We start from the raw sequence: 21260 nt of genomic DNA, 5'->3' as shown, positions 1-21260 counted from the left end.
GTCAAAGGAAAACTTGGATAAAAATGGTAAAGATTGAAAACCCCGAACCAGATCTGCCTTCCCGTTTGGGTGGTAAATTGGTACTCCAAATGGGAAACGACTGGCACCCTACTACCTCCTCTCGCATTTGTGGGAGGCACTTTGTTTTAAGTAAGTTGATGGTCAGTTCGTAGCCAACAGATCCTAACCGCTTGCTTACAGCTGCGCTAGGATAGGACAGGCTTCCGGTGTAGATTAAGACAATGGGGGGGGGTGGCATGGAAAACATACCTCAATCCAGGGATGAGAAATGCGTTGTTCTCCGAATTGGCCCATTATCCCAACTGTTACACCTAAAAGATTGAACAAATGCAACAAAAAAATAGCAGCTCAAACTTCTCGGTGTAACAGTTGAGATAATGGGACAATTCGGAGAACAACTAATTTTCCATCCCTGGATTGAGGTACATTATACAAGCCATTTCTAATCTAAACAAGCCTGTCTGACCCTAGTGCAGCTGTGAGCAAGCTGGTCGATCTGCTGGCCAGTCAATTTGATGCATTTCCTGTGACAGTGGTTGGCTTCCCGACAAAGAGCTAGCAAGCTACAGAGATTTCATGAAGGAAGTGATGTACGGTAAACTGTCAGACAGTTCACACAGGCAACTGCATAGAACACCACATTTCCAGTGCAATAATTTAAGTGTCTGTCTGAAGAGACTGAAATCTAATTTGAGTTCATATTTCAGAAAAACCAAACCTACATCCGGACCACCCTGATTTTGCCCCATCCCTCTTCCTTCGCCCAGAGGACGATGCCTTGAGTCCGAACACAGCTCAGACAGAAGGGAAAAGAAACCTGCAGAGCTATGACAGGGCAGGGAAGAAGAAGAAGTGTCTTGACCTTAGTGAGGTTGGAGGTGCTGACCTGAGGGACAGTTATGTTGACACCACAGAAGAAACTGAAGAGCAGGACCTGGGCACCTGTGTATCGTGTGAGGCCCTGAGGAAGTCCTTAAATGATTTGCAGTCCAGGCATGATGCTCTGCAAGTCGAAGCTGTCAATCTCAGGGCGGAGAGAGACTTTTACAAAGATAACACATCTCAATCCTCTCTCTTTGTTGACACCTTTACAGACGGAGACAATCAAATGCATACCGTGAGAGACGTGCCAAGCATGGCTAAACCAAATGGTATGAACCAACAATGTACTGGGATGGTTGAGGAGCCATGTCTTATGGAGGTTGAGGGGTCATGTTCTGTGAAGGTTGAGGAGCTTTGTCCTGTGAAGGTTGAGGGGGACTATGATCAAGTGTTGATTAAGGAAGAGGGACAACAGGTCCAAATAGAACTTTGTAGCCCCTTGGCTAGTCAGGACAAAGTGACCCATGTCTCCCAGGATAAACCTACCCAGCATAGCAACATTATGAAGGCCACCAGGCGACCATGTCTGTTAGCTCAGCATAAACCCATCCAGATAGTCAACACAATGTCACTCACCGGGGTGGTAGCCCCCAGGCCCCCAAGTCAGGTAACCAAGGATAAACCCATCCAGCTTGCCAAAACCAACGACCAATGTTCTGTGAAGGTTGAGGTGGACTATGATCAAATGTCGATTAAGGAAGCAGAGCAACAGGTCCAAATAGAAATCTGTAGCCCCTTGGCTAGTCAAGACAAAGTGACCAATGTCTCTCGCAGGTTGCCAATTCATGTCCCCAAGGATAAAACTATCCAGCTTGCCAAAGCTGTAGTAGAAAGCCACCTAATGACGAACCATCTGCCTGGCAGCCAAACCACTGCTGAGGCTTTGCAGAAGACTCCTCTGTCAGCTCAAAGGATACCTGTTGCAGGCAAACAAATTCAGAGAAGCATTACACACACAGAGAGGGATGAGTTGCTTTGGCTGGGCTACATGAAGTGGAATGTGCGTCTTCCTGCAAGCACAATTAGAACCGCACACAAGTTTCAGACGCCTAGGGCAACAGTGCAATACCTTCTACACGCGGTCTTCTCCCAATGTGAACTCGCCACCAGCAATCTCAAGGGCATCCCTGCACTGGGCCTTAACAAACTGGACCCGGACAAACTTTCTGCCATAAGACAGTTTGTCACCACCAAGTTTCGCCGTTTAGACATGCGTCAATGTGGTAAAGACTGGGTCAAGTGCCGGCGCCAGATAACCAGCATGCTCAGGAACATTGGGAAGGAGGACAGGAAGACGAGGGGGCTCTCAGGAAACCTTTTTATGAGAGAGAAGGTGTTAACGGATCAGAGTTTACCCAGTCAGCCATCGCCTCCCTCATTCCCCTCGATCTCCCAACAGCACACAGCTGCCTTCTACAACCCAACAGAAGAAGAAGAGATCCTCTGTCTGGAGAGTTAGGTTACACAATATCTGTAATGATGTTTGCATTTTCTTGTAATAAACAGTTTGTTGGGAGTAAAAAATATAATATGACTGACAATGTATATTTGAACTTTGGTTGATGTATCGGCTACATGTGGTAGAGTGGAGCTTTGAAGGAGGGATGTGTGGATACAGGACACTGGGTTAGGTTAGGGTTAGTCACAGGCTGTGTTCAATAGCAGTTGTATAGATGGGGTGAGCTGCCCCCAGAATATGAAGTGCTTGAGACACTGGTAAAAAACCTAAATGCAATCCATCATTATAACATGGCACTCCAATCAGACCTGTCGGTGGCTATGAAATGACCTCTTTTTCCTCATCTCCTTCCTGCTGGCTCTCCCCATTATGAGCACGTTAGAAGTGAATTCCTGCTGGCTCTCCCCATTATGAGCACGTTAGAAGTGAATTCCTGCTGGCTCTCCCCATTATGAGCACGTTAGAAGTGAATTCCTGCTGGCTCTCCCCATTATGAGCACGTTAGAAGTGAATTCCTGCTGGCTCTCCCCATTATGAGCACGTTAGAAGTGAATTCCTGCTGGCTCGCCCCATTATGAGCACGTTAGAAGTGAATTCCTGCTGGCTCGCCCCATTATGAGCACGTTAGAAGTGAATTCCTGCTGGCTCTCCCCATTATGAGCACGTTAGAAGTGAATTCCTGCTGGCTCGCCCCATTATGAGCATGTTAGAAGTGAATTCCTGCTGGCTCTCCCCATTATGAGCATGTTAGAAGTGAATTCCTGCTGGCTCGCCCCATTATGAGCATGTTAGAAGTGAATTCCTGCTGGCTCTCCCCATTATGAGCACGTTAGAAGTGAATTCCTGCTGGCTCTCCCCATTATGAGCATGTTAGAAGTGAAACCAAAGGTGGATAGTCTTTCCATAAGGGAGCTGAGTGAAATAACTCATACACACATTTTGAGCATAATATACTAGGTATATATAATCTGTACATAGATGAATTATTTTATTTCAAGTTATTTGAACAGGATTCCTGTATGCCTGGAGTTCATTCACTCAGCCAGTTTTTTAGGGTAAAGATTGCCAGTGTTTGCAGCTGGTGGCACCGTGGCAGCCCTGGCTATGTAAACAAAATCAATGTGGGGATTGCTGTCTCGTCTAACATGGACTTCTTTTCATTTAATTTCATGACATAGGTGAACTATCTGTTTAATCAAACCAGTCCCATGGATACTCAGGACTACTTTAACCTTCCTCTGTTTCTATGGTGACGCCACAATCTGTTCCTCACAAAAGTAGGGCAGCATTAGAAAATATTTCACATGCATCAAGACCCAGGACATTTAGCATTTATCTCTAACCAAGTATGTAATCAGCATGCAGTTGCTTACCTATGTGTGACTAATGAAATCAATTGGATCAGATGTAGGATGGTACATTACGGTTACTGATAGTTTCCACAATATAATCTACTATCATCTACCCAGACATGTGCTGTGTCTGAAATGGCTAGGGAATAGGGTGCCATTTAAAATGCTGCTATAGGCACATTTGTATCTCATTCTAAGATAGGCCACAGAAAAGGGCTTGATGTTTGAATGTAGGAAAACGCTTTATACAAATTCCCACATCCTCAGGGAATTGACTCTGAAACGTCTCACTTATTTTTTGTCAGAGGACACCAAGTCCATTAGTGATGCTATGGCAACTATTGAAATAAGTATTTATAACAAAGTCTTTAGTCTTTACATCTTAACACAGAGAACCTTGAGTCTAGTTGACCCACTGGCACTCTGAGTCTTCATAAACCACCTCAGCTGAGAAAGAACAGTGTAGCATGGGAATGAATAGCTTAGGCTGAGATATTTTATTCAAATGATTAGATTTGTTTAAACGTGTATCTACATGCAGCACAGAAAGGTTATTTGAGCCAGTACAACTCAATAGCAATCACAAGTAGGCTATATTTGGCACATTAATGAGGCACCCATAATACACTCCTACCCTGCAATGAAGATGACACATTTTGGGTTGTCCTTGGACAGCATGCAACCTCATGAGCTGATATTATTTATAGCCTAATTTCGTTGATAAACAATATATAATATATGCATAAAATGTTTAATCAAAATGTTTAAAATAAGCTAGCCTATACATAAATATGATTTAACTATTTACATTTTTTTAAATAAAAAAACGGAACAGCAGCATTAGATCGTGCATACTTTTCTTCAAGCCCAACCCTAAACACAGCACCACTGATATGGAAATCATATGGCTATAGGCGACACATACGTACACGGTGCGGTGCATCGTGTTGGCGCGTCATATCGCCAAGCTGACCAGTTGAGTTGGAACCGAAAATATGAAATGCGCAGCAGCTGGAGAACGAAAATCCAAACGCAAGACACTATTCTGAACCTGTCCTTGAACACAAACCAGTGACATTGATGCTCAAATAGGCCTATATGATGACACGTTTCCCTCCAAAATGTTTTAGGCGCTAGAAAGTACAAACTATTGCTTTACCTGAAAAGTTGATTTCCTCTTTTGCAAGCAGAATGTATGAGATTTGTATTGCCCCCTTTGCAGCAATAATGGTGCGCGTCGACTGCGTTCACATCTCTCTCTCTCGCCCCCCCCCCCCCCCCCCTCTTTTCCAGGAAGACAGGGTGTGGATACAGACACTACCACTTAAAGATGCAATGGCATTTTTAACATGTTGGCATAATTAGAGCATGTAGGTGCTGAGGTGCGCACACTCTTAGAAAAAAGTGGCCATCTAGAACTTAAAAGGGGTATTCGACTGTCCCCATAGGAAAACACTTTGAATAACCCTTTTTGGTTCTAGGTATAACCCTTTTGGGTTCAATCTAGAACCATTCCCACAGAGGGTTCTACCTGGAACAAAAAAGGCTTCTCCTATGTGGCCAGCCGAAGACCCCTTTTGGAACTTTGTTTCTTCTAAAAGTGCAGGATGACACGTGTGTTATTTATTGTGGGACTAGGATTACTTTTAATAAATCTAAACTGTTGATCATGTAATTATGTTAGGCTATATTTTCATCACTTTTGGCAAAGTGAGCATTAACAAAAATGTGCACTAAAATAATAAAAGTAGGGTAATGCTGTGGTTGGTTCTATATTGTGGTTGGTTCTATAACTATTCTGTACTGTCATTAGCTGTATGGTACAGGTTTATGGAATATCTAATCCAGAAGAAAATGTGATGTAGCCTACTGGGACAGCTCAAGTTTGAGAATCCAATTTATTCAATGTATTTAGGCTGTCTGATTCACTGATTTTAGAATTGTAAAATCTAGGGTGCTCAACCAAGGGTACTAGGACCCTGGGGGTACTTGGCATATCCACAGAGGGTACTAGGACCCCTGGGGGCACTTGGCCTATCCACAGGGGTACTTGAGGGTCCTCACACAGTTCCAACTCCATCATCAAGTTTGCTGACGACACAACAGTAGTAGGCGTGATTACCAACAACGACGAGACAGCCAACAGGGAGGAGGTAGGCCCTCTGACGACGTGGTGCCAGGTAAACAACCTCTCCCTCAATGTTAGCTGAACAAAGGAGCTGAGTCTGGACTTCGGGAGGAACCAGGCTGGACACGCCCCCATCCTCATCAACGGGTATGCAGTGGAGACTGTTAATAACTTCAGATTCCTTGGCGTACATATCTCAGAGAAGGTGAAATGCTCTAACCGCATGGACACCGTGGTGAAGAAGGCACGACAGCAACTCTTCAACCTCAGGATGCTGAAGAAATACGTCCTGTCCCTGAGGATCCTCAAAGTGTTCTACATGAGCACCATCGAGAGCATACTGTCGGGCTATATCACAGTCTGGTACGGCAACTCTACCACCGCGGACCGCAAGGCTTTTCAGAGGGTGATACATGTAGCCGACCACACCATTGGATGCACACTGCCTGCCCTACAGGACACCTACAACACCAGGTGTCACAGAAAGGCTAAGAACATCACCAGCGACCCCAGCCATCCAAGCCATGCCCTGTTCTCCCCTCTTCAATCACTCAGACACGGGCAGTACAGGAGCATCATGACAAGGTGCACCTGTGTAATGATCATACTGTTTAATCAGCTTCTTGATATGCCACCCCTGTCAGGTGGATGGATTATCTTGGCAAAGGAGAAATGCTCACTAACAGGGATGTAATCAAATTTGTGCACAACATTTTTGAGAAATAAGCTATTCTTTTTTTTGCTGCATATGGACAATTTCTGGGATCTTTTATTTCAGCTCATGAAACATGGGACCATGTTGCATTTATAATTTTGCTCAGTATATATTCTAGAATTTTGTTATATTGTTGTATTGATTTTTTTTCACTTGTTCCCCACACCCCCTCAATGATCATCCTGCTTCTCCCCCTATGGTCATTCCCCACACTCCCTCAATGATCCTGCTGCTGCTCCCCCTATGGTCATTCCCCACACACCCTCAATGATCCTGCTGCTGCTCCCCCTATGGTCATTCCCCACACACCCTCAATGATCCTGCTGCTGCTCCCCCTATGGTCATTCCCCACACCCCCTCAATGATCATCCTGCTTCTCCCCCTATGGTCATTCCCCACACTCCCTCAATGATCCTGCTGCTGCTCCCCTATGGTCATTCCCCACACTCCCCAATGATCATGCTGCTGCTCCCTATGGTCATTCCCCACACCCCTAAATGATCATGCTGCTGCTCCCCCTATGGTCATTCCCCACACCCCCTCAATGATCATGCTGCTTCTCCCCTATGGTCATTCTCCACACCCCCTCAATGATCATGCTGCTCCCCTATGGTCATTCCCCACACTCCCTCAATGATCATGCTGCTGCTCCCCTATGGTCATTCCCCACACACCCTCAATGATCATGCTGCTGCTCCCCTATGGTCATTCCCCACCCCCTCAATGATCATGCTGCTGCTCCCCTATGGTCATTCCCCACACACCCTCAATGATCATGCTGCTGCTCCCCCTATGGTCATTCCCCACACACCCTCAATGATCATCCTGCTGCTCCCCCTATGGTCATTCCCCACACACCCTCAATGATCATGCTGCTGCTCCCCCTATGGTCATTCCCCACACACCCTTAACAGTCTTTACTCTGCCGCCAACCCATGGACATTTATTTATTCATCACTGCTACAGTTGTTATTATTATATAGTGCTATTTCTATTACTATTGTTGTTTTATTACCATTTTCGTTATTGTATTTCACTTAGTCCTGCATGTTGGAGCTCAAAGCCTAAGATATTCACTGTATCCTGCCATCACACCTGTAACCCTGTACATGTGACTATTAAACACTCTGAATCTGTATCATGAGACCATGGGTCTACTGGTAAAATGCACATGATGGGGTACTTCAGGGGTACTCCTGGCACAGCAAAATTCAGTTGGTTGTACAGTAACTGAAAAAGGTTGGGAACCACTGGCCTACTAGCCTCGTACGAACCATCCTGATTCACAAGCTAAAAGCTTATAAGAGTCTACTGGCCTACGGGACTGTTTTAAAAACATTTCAACTTGTCACACCAATATGTTGGTTTTGGTCTGTGCTTTAACTGTGTACAACCTAAACCACATTCTGAAATATCTTGCATAGCAATCAACATTGTAACAGTCGTTTACTTCATTTAGAGAAATTATGTAAGAAAATGAACATTAATATTTTAATTTACGGTACTGATTTGTCTATTAGTAAACCAATGGACTTAATATTACACTTATTCTTAATAAATATTTTTTTTAAAGCAATCAAACCAAAAGGGTTCTCATTTAGTCCTACAGAGGGCAGTAGATACTCTTGTTCTCAAACACAGCAGGTTCAGTTTTAGAGGATCTTTGGCTCAGGCCTGTCTCAGTGTGAGATCAATAGGAGTGCTGACTCATTGAGGGCTGTAACACTGGCAGGCTGTGTCCCAAATGGAAACCTATTTCCATAGGGCTCTGGTTAAAAGTAGTACACTAAATAGGGAATAGGGTACCATTTGGGTTACAAACACTGTCCTGCTGAGAGGAGGGAGATTTACTCCAGAGCAGGGAAGTGGAGTATTAACAACCCCAGCCATCTCTCACTGCTGCGGGAGACGTCACCATCTGACAGGCACCTCCCAAACACAGCAGCCTTAGAGTAACCTAAAGCACACTGTGGTGTGCTTGGTAGATATATAAAGTGAGAGCATCCATGCACATGTAAATGTGTTGAAGAAGGAAGGCTAGGGTGAATCAAATGCCACCATGTGAAAAGACAGTGAATGGCTATAGGCCCACTGCTTCCTGTTTACTAATTGTTTACAAATATTGCTTTCTTTGTATTTAAATTCTCACTTCACCATCCAAAAACTTTTTATGATCATACTTCATGTCAAAGTAAGATCAAAACACACACATTTTAAAAATGGTATTGTTGTAATATTGTACATTTGATATTGTACATTTGTAATGGTGGAGTGGTGAACATGTGTATATTGCACAATGTCTTGTGTGGTGTGATGTTTTATTTATGATGTAGACTGTTGTTTTGTTGTGATGTGTTGTTTCATTTATGATGTAGACTGTTGTTTTGTTGTGATGTGATGTTTTATTTATGATGTAGACTATTGTTTTGTTGTGATGTGTTGATTTGTTCCTGTTTGGACCTCAGGAAGAGTAGCAGCTGCCTTGGCAACAGCTAATGGAGATACTTATAAAATACTAAATACTAATACAATCTCTTCCTGATTTGCTGTGTCCTTTCAACGCTCAATGTTCAACTATTCATGCGTGTATAATACAGTCAGATATTGAACGTCAGATCAGAGACCAATCAAGTGAATGATGAAAAAACGAGACGTCCCTTCGTATTCAGATTAGGTCATGTGGTATAGGTTGTCAAACAAAACCTCCATGGGGAGAATGTATTTATAACTCAGCAATTATTTATGTTCTGAGATAGCTGTTCAAATGCTGAGCATGACATCACAAATTGTGTAAATCTTTGTTTTACTCCCCAAATCTCTCCAGTCCTGTCCTCCATCCTCTCTCCTGTTCTTTCTTGGATAATTACCCAGATTGGTCTGTTTGGTACAGTGCATAGTACTCTCCAGGGAGATTATATGACGTAAAGCTCCTGGTCATATAGCTCCTAAACCACCTATACGCTGTAATTACCAGACATAGAAACATTTACATTTACATTTAAGTCATTTAGCAGACGCTCTTATCCAGAGCGACTTACAAATTGGTGCATTCACCTTATGACATCCAGTGGAACAGTAGTGCATCTAAATCTTTTAAGGGGGAGGGGGTGAGAGGGATTACTTTATCCTATCCTAGGTATTCCTTAAAGAGGTGGGGTTTCAGGTGTCTCCGGTAGGTGGTGATTGACTCCGCTGTCCTGGCGTCGTGAGGGAGTTTGTTCCACCATTGGGGGCCAGAGCAGCGAACAGTTTTGACTGGGCTGAGCGGGAACTGTACTTCCTCAGTGGTAGGGAGGCGAGCAGGCCAGAGGTGGATGAACGCAGTGCCCTTGTTTGGGTGTAGGGCCTGATCAGAGCCTGGAGGTACTGAGGTGCCGTTCCCCTCACAGCTCCGTGAGGCAAGCACCATGGTCTTGTAGCGGATGCGAGCTTCAACTGGAAGCCAGTGGAGAGAGCGGAGGAGCGGGGTGACGTGAGAGAACTTGGGAAGGTTGAACACCAGACGGGCTGCGGCGTTCTGGATGAGTTGTAGGGTTTAATGGCACAGGCAGGGAGCCCAGCCAACAGCGAGTTGCAGTAATCCAGACGGGAGATGACGAGTGCCTGGATTAGGACCTGCGCCGCTTCCTGTGTGAGGCAGGGTCGTACTCTGCGGATGTTGTAGAGCATGAACCTACAGGAACGGGCCACCGCCTTGATGTTAGTTGAGAACGACAGGGTGTTGTCCAGGATCACGCCAAGGTTCTTAGCGCTCTGGGAGGAGGACACAATGGAGTTGTCAACCGTGATGGCGAGATCATGGAACGGGCAGTCCTTCCCGGGAGGAAGAGCAGCTCCGTCTTGCCGAGGTTCAGCTTGAGGTGGTGATCCGTCATCCACACTGATATGTCTGCCAGACATGCAGAGATGCGATTCGCCACCTGGTCATCAGAAGGGGGAAAGGAGAAGATTAATTGTGTGTCGTCTGCATAGCAATGATAGGAGAGACCATGTGAGGTTATGACAGAGCCAAGTGACTTGGTGTATAGCGAGAATAGGAGAGGGCCTAGAACAGAGCCCTGGGGACACCAGTGGTGAGAGCACGTGGTGTGGAGACGGATTCTCGCCACGCCACCTGGTAGGAGCGACCTGTCAGGTAGGACGCAATCCAGCGTGGGCCGCGCCGGAGATGCCCAACTCGGAGAGGGTGGAGAGGAGGATCTGATGGTTCACAGTATCGAAGGCAGCCGATAGGTCTAGAAGGATGAGAGCAGAGGAAAGAGAGTTAGCTTTAGCAGTGCGGAGCGCCTCCGTGATACAGAGAAGAGCAGTCTCAGTTGAATGACTAGTCTTGAAACCTGACTGATTTGGATCAAGAAGGTCATTCTGAGAGAGAAGCGGGAGAGCTGGCCAAGGACGGCACGTTCAAGAGTTTTGGAGAGAAAAGAAAGAAGGGATACTGGTCTGTAGTTGTTGACATCGGAGGGATCGAGTGTAGGTTTTTTCAGAAGGGGTGCAACTCTCGCTCTCTTGAAGACGGAAGGGACGTAGCCAGCGGTCAGGGATGAGTTGATGAGCGAGGTGAGGTAAGGGAGAAGGTCTCCGGAAATGGTCTGGAGAAGAGAGGAGGGGATAGGGTCAAGCGGGCAGGTTGTTGGGCGGCCGGCCGTCACAAGACGCGAGATTTCATCTGGAGAGAGGGGGAGAAAGAGGTCAGAGCACAGGGTAGGGCAGTGTGAGCAGAACCAGCGGTGTCGTTTGACTTAGCAAACGAGGATCGGATGTCGTCGACCTTCTTTTCAAAATGGTTGACGAAGTCATCTGCAGAGAGGGAGGAGGGGGGGGGAGGGGGAGGAGGATTCAGGAGGGAGGAGAAGGTTGCAAAGAGCTTCCTAGTGTTAGAGGCAGATGCTTGGAATTTAGAGTGGTAGAAAGTGGCTTTAGCAGCAGAGAGAGAAGAGGAAAATGTAGAGAGGAGGGAGTGAAAGGATGTCAGGTCCGCAGGGAGGCGAGTTTTCCTCCATTTCCGCTCGGCTGCCCGGAGCCCTGTTCTGTGAGCTCGCAATGAGTCTGAAACTGAACCTATAGTACAATAGTGTCAACTATAAGGGTCAAAGTCAAACAGTGATTTTGGTTTTTCAATTATAATTTCAAAATGGCCTTAAAATGACAATCAAACAGATCGAAATCTGAAATAAATGTTCATATTCTGGCGCTGAATTTCATCTCTACCTGAATGTTTCTGTCATAGGGTGACTATATGAGTTACATAGGCCTGCTATGAGGACAAACAACCCTTTTAATTCATTGTCGTCAATCAAAGGTGAAAAAGAATGAAGTCTTACTATTCATTTAGTTCTCAGTTTCCAAAGTAAAGGTCAATGTACTTCAACTGTATATGTAGGCTAATATGCATCCTGATTCAAGATAATTTATGTCCCACAACAACGAGTTTCCTGTTATAAAACATGGCAAGTGGAGAACTCAATGAACACTCTCCAATTTTCTGGTAATTTCATGCCAGCTTTTCCCCTCTGTAGCTAATTTGGTTATTATCCAGCTATTTTAGGAGATAATGAAATACATTAACATTATACAAAAACATATTCTATTCAGCTTTGTCTCTGAGGCCTTTTGTTGTGAACGTCTCTGCACAGATGAAGGGTTGTTGTGTTCAGGGAGGGAACAAAGAAGTGTCAGTGTGGAAGCCTACTGGAAACATCTCCTGGTGGTACATCCAGAGACAGGGATATAAATACATCTATTTATTCAAGAGAAACAACTTCAGTTCCTCTAGATCCAGATATATCAAAGACGGTCTTACAGGAACACGTGTTCCCTGAGATATTTGGTGAGTAGGCCTATTAGGAAACTACAGGACTAGTTGTAGTAGGCCTATTAGGAAATTACAGGACTAGTTGTAGTAGGCCTATTAGGAAACTACAGGACTAGTTGTAGTAGGCCTATTAGGAAATTACAGGACTAGTTGTAGTAGGCCTATTAGGAAATTACAGGACTAGTTGTAGTAGGCCTATTAGGAAACTACAGGACTAGTTGTAGTAGGCCTATTAGGAAATTACAGGACTAGTTGTAGTAGGCCTATTAGGAAACTACAGGACTAGTTGTAGTAGGCCTATTAGGAAATTACAGGACTAGTTGTAGTAGACATATTAGGAAATTACAGGACTAGTTGTAGTAGGCCTATTAGGAAATTATAGGACTAGTTGTAGTAGACCTATTAGGAAATTACAGGACTAGTTGTAGTAGGCCTATTAGGAAATTACAGGAATAGTTGTAGTAGACCTATTAGGAAACTACAGGACTACTTGTAGTAGACCTATTAGGAAACTACAGGACTAGTTGTAGTAGGCCTATTAGGAAACTACAGGACTAGTTGTAGTAGGCCTATTAGGAAACTACAGGACTAGTTGTAGTAGGCCTATTAGGAAACTACAGGACTAGTTGTAGTAGGCCTATTAGGAAACTACAGGACTAGTTGTAGTAGGGATTTTAGGAAACTACAGGAATAGTTGTAGTAGGCCTATTAGGAAACTACAGGACTAGTTGTAGTAGGCCTATTAGGAAACTACAGGACTAGTTGTAGTAGGCCTATTAGGAAACTACAGGACTAGTTGTAGTAGGCCTATTAGGAAACTACAGGACTAGTTGTAGTAGGCCTATTAGGAAACTACAGGACTAGTTGTAGTAGGCCTATTAGGAAACTACAGGACTAGTTGTAGTAGGTCTATTAGGAAACTACAGGACTAGTTGTAGGCCTATTAGAAACTACAGGATTAGTTGTAGTAGGCCTATTAGGAAACTACAGGACTAGTTGTAGTAGGCCTATTAGGAAACTACAGCACTAGTTGTAGTAGGCCTATTAGGAAACTACAGCACTAGTTGTAGTAGGCCTAATGCTAGTGGTTTACAGCTATGCTTATTTGACCCATTTTGTATTTTGGAACTTAACTATGTTAACTAACTTATTGATGTAACAAATGAGGAGGACCATGTGGTATACCACTCATCAACAACATCATCATATTCATCATCATATTCATTATCATCATCATCATCACAACCACTACCTATGCAAGACAGTCGATTCAGATAAACTTGATAAATATTATCATAATCCCCATGTCGGATTTGGCCAATGGCGTGCTGTGACATCAAATAGCCACATAACCCTGCACCAATCAAATCGCGTCCCTCTCACAAGCCACACCCACTGGTCCTCCCCCCAGCCATCCCTCATGCACTGTGCTGCCACCGGATGCAGTTGTCATGGAGATGGAAAAGGACCCAGCTTCCACTCGTCGTGCTGTTGCCATGGAAATCCCCGTGGCAGCAGCATCGCTCTCTGTAGCGCCAGGAGAGCCGGAGGAGCAGCGCGAGCCCGCCCTACCCTTTCACCGTGGACAGCACCATAGGACCAGACCGCCGTTCAACCACGGGAGATTTTATATGCTGATAGTTATCGGAGAAATCTCAACAGACCACCACCTTCAGTCTGCCAAAAAACACATAAAACAGGGTGAGTGGGCTACTTGACTGGGTATTATAAGTCTTTACTACACATCTTTCTAAACTGTTGAAGTTCAAGATTGCCCACAAAGATTTTGTTACTATGTAAAAATGTAGTTTGTTTAAATGTCAGAGGCTTGACCCCTATGCATTGGCCTGCACTTGCAATATTTAAATGTACGACAAAAGTCAAACCAAATAGTTTTTTAGAACAAGCTGTGACTTTGTTAGGAATATTGTCATCTAATTCATCCGTTGCAGCGGATCTAAAAGGGAGCGGATGACGCCTACATCTCAAACGTAGGCTGCAGCATGAGTGGGTTGGATTTCACATTGAACAGAGCTGTTTGGTAATGCATACATAGAGGACACTGCACCAGATGTATAGCCCCCTATATGGCTGAATATAGCAATACGGAACACAAAACTATTCTACTGTATGTGATATCCTGAATGGTTTCTGGAATAAAGGGCTGAATTACTCTTTATAGTTTGCAATGGATTATTCTCCATAGTTATTGCAGTTGGCTAGAATAACTAAGAATTTTCAAATGTGCAATCAGTAGGCCCTACTGGGTTATCTGAAACACTGGAATATAGATGACCGGAAATAATTCCAGACAAAAAAACCTGATGTGAATATGATGATGATAAATGATTGTAGAGAAAAGTGTGACGGGTCGTTGAATAGAATACGGTTGTGCATGGAGGCAACACACTGGCCAATCAAGACTAAAAACAAACCCTGCCCTGATGTCTCTTCCTGACCCAATAGACACTCTATTAAATAAGAACTGGCATCATTCAGGGAAACAGCTTGCATACTGAGTAGCTCACTGTTTATAGGGGGCGTAATCAGGTGCATCATATAACTGCCAATATTAATAACAATCATCTTCCTACAAGAGGTTATTTCCCACCCAGTCATTTTCCGATGTTACTGTACATTAGGGGTTATCAGCTCAGTGCTCGAAGGCCATGGTGTTTAATGGTTTTTATTCCATGCCTTTGATTCAGCGGTTGATTAAGATGGTGAAAGACAGGTGTGTGCCCTCTCCAGCCTGTTAGTAGAAACCTACCAATCAGTGCCAAGGAGAAATAACAACCAGCAGGGTCATGTTCATTTGGTCACGCAGTAGAAATCAGACCCTAGACAGGCCCCTCCACTCCAACAGTAATGTGTTTGTTGTATAGTTATAGAGCATTATGGGTCATGTAGTGCATCATGCTACATTTGTTATTGTGTGTTAACAGGACTGCGGTCGTGGGACATCGATCTAACTCTGTGCGACCTGAACAGAGAGCTACAGCTCTTCGCGACGCGACACTCTGCCCAGTTCTCCTCAGAGGTCAAAGGTCAGTCCTGTTCAGGATCAAAGGTGACAGTTTGGGGTTGCACAACTCACATGGACAAACGGACCTTGCAATAAATTAGCACGTTCAAAGGGATCCGTTTGAGGAAGGCGAGGCGCAGAATCACTCATCTTGATCACATAATGAGTCGCTTTTCGGGATGCAAGGGAATTTGTCGATCAGTGATTCTGAGCAGTCCGACTGCAATATAGTCAGTCAATCTCAAACATACATACTAAGGAGAGGAGAGGAACTGACAAACAGTGTCATCCCATTGTCTTGAGTCTAGTGTTTCTGTGTGTCATGTCTGCTTGGTTTGTGTGTTTACCACATTTTACAGAAAAAGCTGAAAAACAGATGTAACATTTTCTCATATTTCCTCCTTATGAGCCTAATTGATAAAACGTTGATACATCAGCCCTGATGCCATCTGGACAGCTTTGCTCTGTTATTACACTAACTAGCTTTTGAAAGGTTTTGCCAGAATAAATATGACGTTTGGTGACAGGAGCCGTTTGAGAGAATTCATGGGTTGCGTCCCAAATAGTACCCTATTCCCTATTTGGTGCGCTACTTTTGACCAGAGGCCTGGTTCCTTAAAGGGCTCTAAAGGAAGTCGCACACTCATCTCTACTGCTGTGTTTTTTTACCAACACTTCGGCCAAAGAACAGGGTTCTTTCAGAGCTGTAGTTAGTTGCTGCAAGAACTTGCAGGGGCCTTATCATTGACATCCACCTGCCTGTCTGTCTGCGGTTGTGACTGCTGAAGGACACATATACACACCTACAGTGCCTAGTGAAAGTCTACACACTCCTTGCACAGTTGTCACATTTTGCTGACTTAAAATTAAATATAAAAAGGAAAAGGAATAATAAAAATTTGCATCTACACAACCTGCTTAACATTTTCAAAGTGTACGCCTTGATTACGTACAGTTGAAGTCGGAAGTTTACATACACCTTAGCCAAATACATTTAAACTCATTTTTTCACAATTTCTGACATTTAATCCTAGTAAAAATTCCCTGTCTTAGGTCAGTTAGGATCACACTTTATTTTAAGAATGTGAAATGTCAGAATTATAGTAGAAAGATTTATTTATTTCAGCTTTTATTTCTTTCATCACATTCCCAGTGGGTCAGAAGTTTACATACACTCAATTAGTATTTATTAGCATTGCCTTTAAATTCTTTAACTTGGGTCAAACATTTCAGGTAGCCTTCCACAAGCTTCCCACAATAAGTGAATTTTAGCCCAATCCTCCTGACGGAGCTGGTGTAACTGAGTAAGGTTTGTAGGCCTCCTTGCTCGCACACGTTTTTTCAGTTCTGCCCACAGTCACGACTTCCGCTGAAGTCGTCCCTCTCCTTGTTCGGGCAGCGTTTGTCTTCGTCTTACACACCTGGTTTCAATTCCCCAATTACTTTTACATTTACATTTACATTTAAGTCATTTAGCAGACGCTCTTATCCAGAGCGACTTACAAATTGGTGCATTCACCTTATGACATCATTATTTAACCCTCTGTTCCCCCATGTCTGTTTGTGAGTAATTGTTTGTATGTAGTACGGTCCGTTAATGTGGGCTCTCTTTATTGTATCGCATTTGTATATTTTGAGTAAAGTAAGTTTATTTACTCATATCTGCTGTCCTGCGACCTGACTCCTCTACACCAGCTACACACAGAACGCATGACAGAATTACTCACCTGGAATGAAGTCAGCAGGAGCAGACGCCCTCCCTGTGGCAGTAGAGGAGCACGTCCAGCAGCACGCCACCATGTTGCAACGTCTGGGCACCGCCATGGATCGCGTGCTGCAAACGATGGATTGTTGGGAGAGAGGAGGAGGTCGTCTAGCACCTCCGCCAGCCCCACTACAGCAGGCCCCACTGTCCAGCCCTCCTTCACCCGGTCCCAGCGGGATTCGGCTCACCCTCCCGAGGGAGTATGATGGGACGGCTGCCAGATGCCAGGGGTTCCTACTCCAGCTGGAGCTCTACCTGGCGACCGTCCACCCGGCTCCTTCGGGACGTGAGAGTGTGTCCGGCTCCTTCGGGACGTGAGAGTGTGTCCGCCCTCATCTCCTGTCTCTCAGGCAAAGCCCTGGAATGAGAAATGCCGTATGGAGTGAAAGAGACACAGCATTGGACCATTACGCAGAGTTTTTGACCACCCGCCTGAGGGTTGAGCAGCGTGTGAACGTCTGTTCCACCTGAGGTAGAGGACAAGGAGCCCGCAGGATTTCGCTTTGGACTTCCGAACCCTGGCCGCCAGTGCGGTATGGAACAACAGGGACCTGATCATCACTACCGGTGCAGTCTGCGCGAGGATGTCCGTCGGGAGTTGGGCTGTCGAGACACCACCCTCACGTTGGACCAGCTGGTGGACCTGTCCATCCGGCTGGACAACCTGTTGGCTACCCGCGGACGTCCGGATCGGTGCCTGTCAGTTCCATCCCCCAGCACCGCCGCTCCGACGCCCATGGAGCTGGGAGGTGCTGCGCTTAGGGAGAACGGAGGAGGGGCCATTCCCTGCACCATCTGTGGACGCAGAGGGCACACTGCTGGTCGGTGCAGGGGGGGGGTTCCTCAGGGAGTCGAGGCAGCAGGCAGGGCACTATCGTGTCACCCCAGGTGAGTCGGCACCAGGTTCACCCAGAGCCTTCTGTTGCCCACATGTATGTGTTTATCAAATTTCCTGAGTTTTCCCCACATTCCCAGCATAAGGTGCTCTTCCCAGCATATGGCGCTGGTAGATTCAGGCGCAGCTGGGAATTTTATTGACCGTTCATTTGCCCATAGTTTAGGGATTTCCCTTGTTACTGTGTATTTTCCCTTCCCTGTGCACGCCCTAGATAGTCGACCATTAGGGTCAGGGCTGATTAGGGAGGCCACCGCTCCACTTAGCATGGTTACGCAGGAGGGTCACAAGGAGAGAATCAGTCTCTTCCTTATTGATTCTCCTGCGTTTCCCATGGTGCTGGGCCTATCCTGGTTGGCCTGTCATGATCTCACTATTTCGTGGCACAGGGGGCTCTCAAGGGGTGGTCACGAGAGTGCTCAGGGAGGTGTGTAGGGGTTTCCATTGGTGCGACTACTGTGGAAAGTCCAGACCAGGTCTCCACCGTGCACATCCCCTCAGAATATGCCGATTTGGTTCTCGCTTTCTGTAAGAAGAAGGCGACTCAATTACCACCCCATCGACGGGGGGAATTGTGCGATAAATCTCCTGGTAGACGCAGCACTTCCCAGGAGTCACGTGTATCCTCTGTCATAGGAGGAGACAGCGGCTATGGAAACATATGTCTCCGAATCCCTGGGGCAGGGATACATTCGGCCCTCCACTTCACCTGCCTCCATTGGCCCTCCACTTCACCTGCCTCCTCGTGTTTCTTTTTTGTGAAGAAGAAGAATGGAGGTCTGCGCCCGTGTATAGACTATCGAGGTATAAATTAGATCACTGTGAGGTACAGCTACCAGCTGCCTCTCTTCGCCAGTGCGATCAAGGCAATGCACGGGGCGCGCTTCTTCACAAAATTGGATCTTAGGAGCGCTTACAATCTGGTGCGTATCCAGGAGGGGGACAAGTGGAAGACGACATTTAGTGCCACCTCAGGGCACTATAAGTACCTTGTCATGCCGTACAGGTTGATGAATGCTCCATCAGTTTTCCAGGCCTTTGTTGATGGGATTTTCTGGGACCTGCACGGGCAGGGTGTAGTGGTGTATCAAGGACATTCTGATATACTCCGTTACACGAACCGAGCATGTGTCCCTGGTGCGCAGGGTTCTTGGTCGACTGTTGGAGCATGACCTGTAAGTCAAGGCTGAGAAATGTCTGTTCTTCCAACAGTCAGTCTCCTTCCTAGGGTACCGCATTTCCATGTCAGGGGTGGAGATGGAGAGTGACCGCATTTCAGCCGTGCGTAATTGGCCGACTCCCACCACGGTAAAGGAAGTGCAGCGGTTTCTAGGGTTTGCCAACTACTACCGGAGCTCCCATTACCTCACTGCTGAAGGGGGGACCGGTGCGACTGCAGTGGTCAGCTGAGGCGGACAGGGATTTTGGTCACCTGAAGGCTCCTTTACCTTGGCTCCCGTGCTGGCTCATCCCGATCCCTCTTTGGTGTTCATAGTGGAAGTGGATGCGTCCGAGGCTGGGATAGGAGCTGTGCTCTCTCATCGCTCGGGCACGCCACTAAAGCTTCGCCCCTGTGCTTTCTTTTCGAAGAAGCTCAGCCCGGCGGAGCGAAACTATGATGTGGGGGACCAGGAGCTGTTGTCAAGGGTCTGAAGGTGTGGAGACATTGGCTTCAGGGAGCTAAACACCCTTTTCTCATCTGGACTGACCACCGCAATCGGGGGTATATCCAGGCGGCGAGGAGACTGAACCCTCGCCAGGCAAGGTGGGCCATGTTCTTTACCCGTTTTGTTTTCGCTCTGTCCTACAGACCAGGTTCCCAGAACGCTAAGGCAGACGCACTGTCCCAGATGTATGACACAGAGAAGCGGTCAATGGATCACACTCCCATACTTCCGGCCTCTTGCCTGGTGGCACCGGTGGTGTGGGAGCTGGACGCAGTCATCGAGCGGGCGTTACGCACAGAGCCCACTCCCCCCCAGTGTCCAGCTGGGCACCTGTACATTCCGTCTGCTGTCTGCGACCGTTTGATCTATTGAGTCCACACGTCAGCCTCCTCTGGTCACCCTGGCATCGGTCGGACGGTGCGTTGCCTTAGTGGGAAGTACTGGTGGTCCACCTTGGCCAAGGACTTGAGGGTTTATGTTTCCTCCTGCTCAGTGTGCACCCAGTGCAAGGCTCGCAGGCACCTGCCCAGAGGGAAGTTACAACCCCTACCCGTTCCACAACGGCCGTGGTCGCACCTGTCGGTGGACTTCCTGACGGATCTTCCTCCCTCATAGGGCAACACCACGATCCTGGTCATTGTGGATCGGTTTTCTAAGTCCTGCCATCTCCACCCTTTGCCCGGTCTCCCTACGGAGACAGCACGGCTCCAACACCAGCCTCGGACGCGTCCACCTCCACTATGAATGCCAAAGAGGGGTCCGGATGAGCCAATACGGGAGCATCGGTAAACAAAGCCTTCAGACGACCAAAATATCTGCCCGCCTCCGCTGACCACCGCAAAAGCACCGGCCTCCCCTTCAGCAGTGAGGTAATGGGAGCAGCCACCTGCCCAAAACCCCGGATAAACCTCCGGTAGTAATGGGCAAACCCTAAAAACCGCTGCACCTCCTTTACCGTGGTCGGAGTCGGCCAATTATGCAAGGCCGCAATGCGGTCTGGGTGAGCCTGGTGCTGACTCACCTGGGGTGTCCGAGCAGTGCTCTGTCTGCCCTCTCGACTCCCAGACGAGTTCCTCCAGCACCGGTCGGCAGTGTGCCCTCTCCAACCACAACTGGTGCAGGAGGAGACTCCTCCTCCGGTCACCCTAGCTGCAGCACCCTCTAACTCCATGGGTGTCGTAGCGGGAGTGCTGGGAGATGGAACGAACAGGACCCGATCTGGACGCCCGCGAGCAGCCAGCAAGTTGTCCAGCCTGATGGACATGTCTATCAGTTGGTCCAGAGTGAGGGTGGTGTCTCAACAAGCTAGCTCCCTGCAGACGTCCTCCCGTAGGCTGCACCTATAGTGGTCCATCAGGGCCCTGTCATTCCACCCTGCGCCGGCAGCCAGGGTCCGAAACTCCAGCGCGAACTCCTGTGCGCTCCTCGTCTCCTGCCTCAGATGAAACAGACGTTCACCCGCCTCTCGGCCCTCCGGTGGGTGGTCGAACACAGCCCGGAAGCGGTGGGTGAACTCTGGGTAAGGGTCCCTCCCAG

At 46.7% G+C, this 21260-nt stretch overlaps 2 protein-coding genes across 2 annotated transcripts in view; one reads left to right on the top strand and one right to left on the bottom strand.

Annotated features, from left to right (window-relative positions):
• tp53bp1 (tumor protein p53 binding protein, 1) overlaps window positions 1–4889 on the bottom strand; it is a 41273-nt gene extending 36384 nt beyond the window's left edge. The window contains exon 1 of the mRNA XM_065012161.1: window positions 4874–4889. The gene's annotated coding sequence lies outside the window, so the exon portion shown is untranslated. The remainder of the gene's footprint in view (window positions 1–4873) is intronic.
• On the top strand, window positions 24–2432 carry LOC135565383 (uncharacterized). The gene is made up of 2 exons (XM_065012168.1): window positions 24–150; window positions 729–2432. Exons 1-2 carry the CDS (start codon window positions 24–26, stop codon window positions 2360–2362), a joined length of 1761 nt encoding a protein of 586 aa, XP_064868240.1. The 3' UTR covers window positions 2363–2432.
• Window positions 4890–21260: the final 16371 nt, after the last annotated feature.

The sequence above is a fragment of the Oncorhynchus nerka genome, linkage group LG27 (genome assembly GCF_034236695.1).
Source record: "Oncorhynchus nerka isolate Pitt River linkage group LG27, Oner_Uvic_2.0, whole genome shotgun sequence".
NCBI lineage: Eukaryota > Metazoa > Chordata > Actinopteri > Salmoniformes > Salmonidae > Oncorhynchus > Oncorhynchus nerka.
The sequence above is the reverse complement of the archived record's forward strand: the minus strand, read 5'-3'. Positions and strand labels throughout refer to the sequence as shown.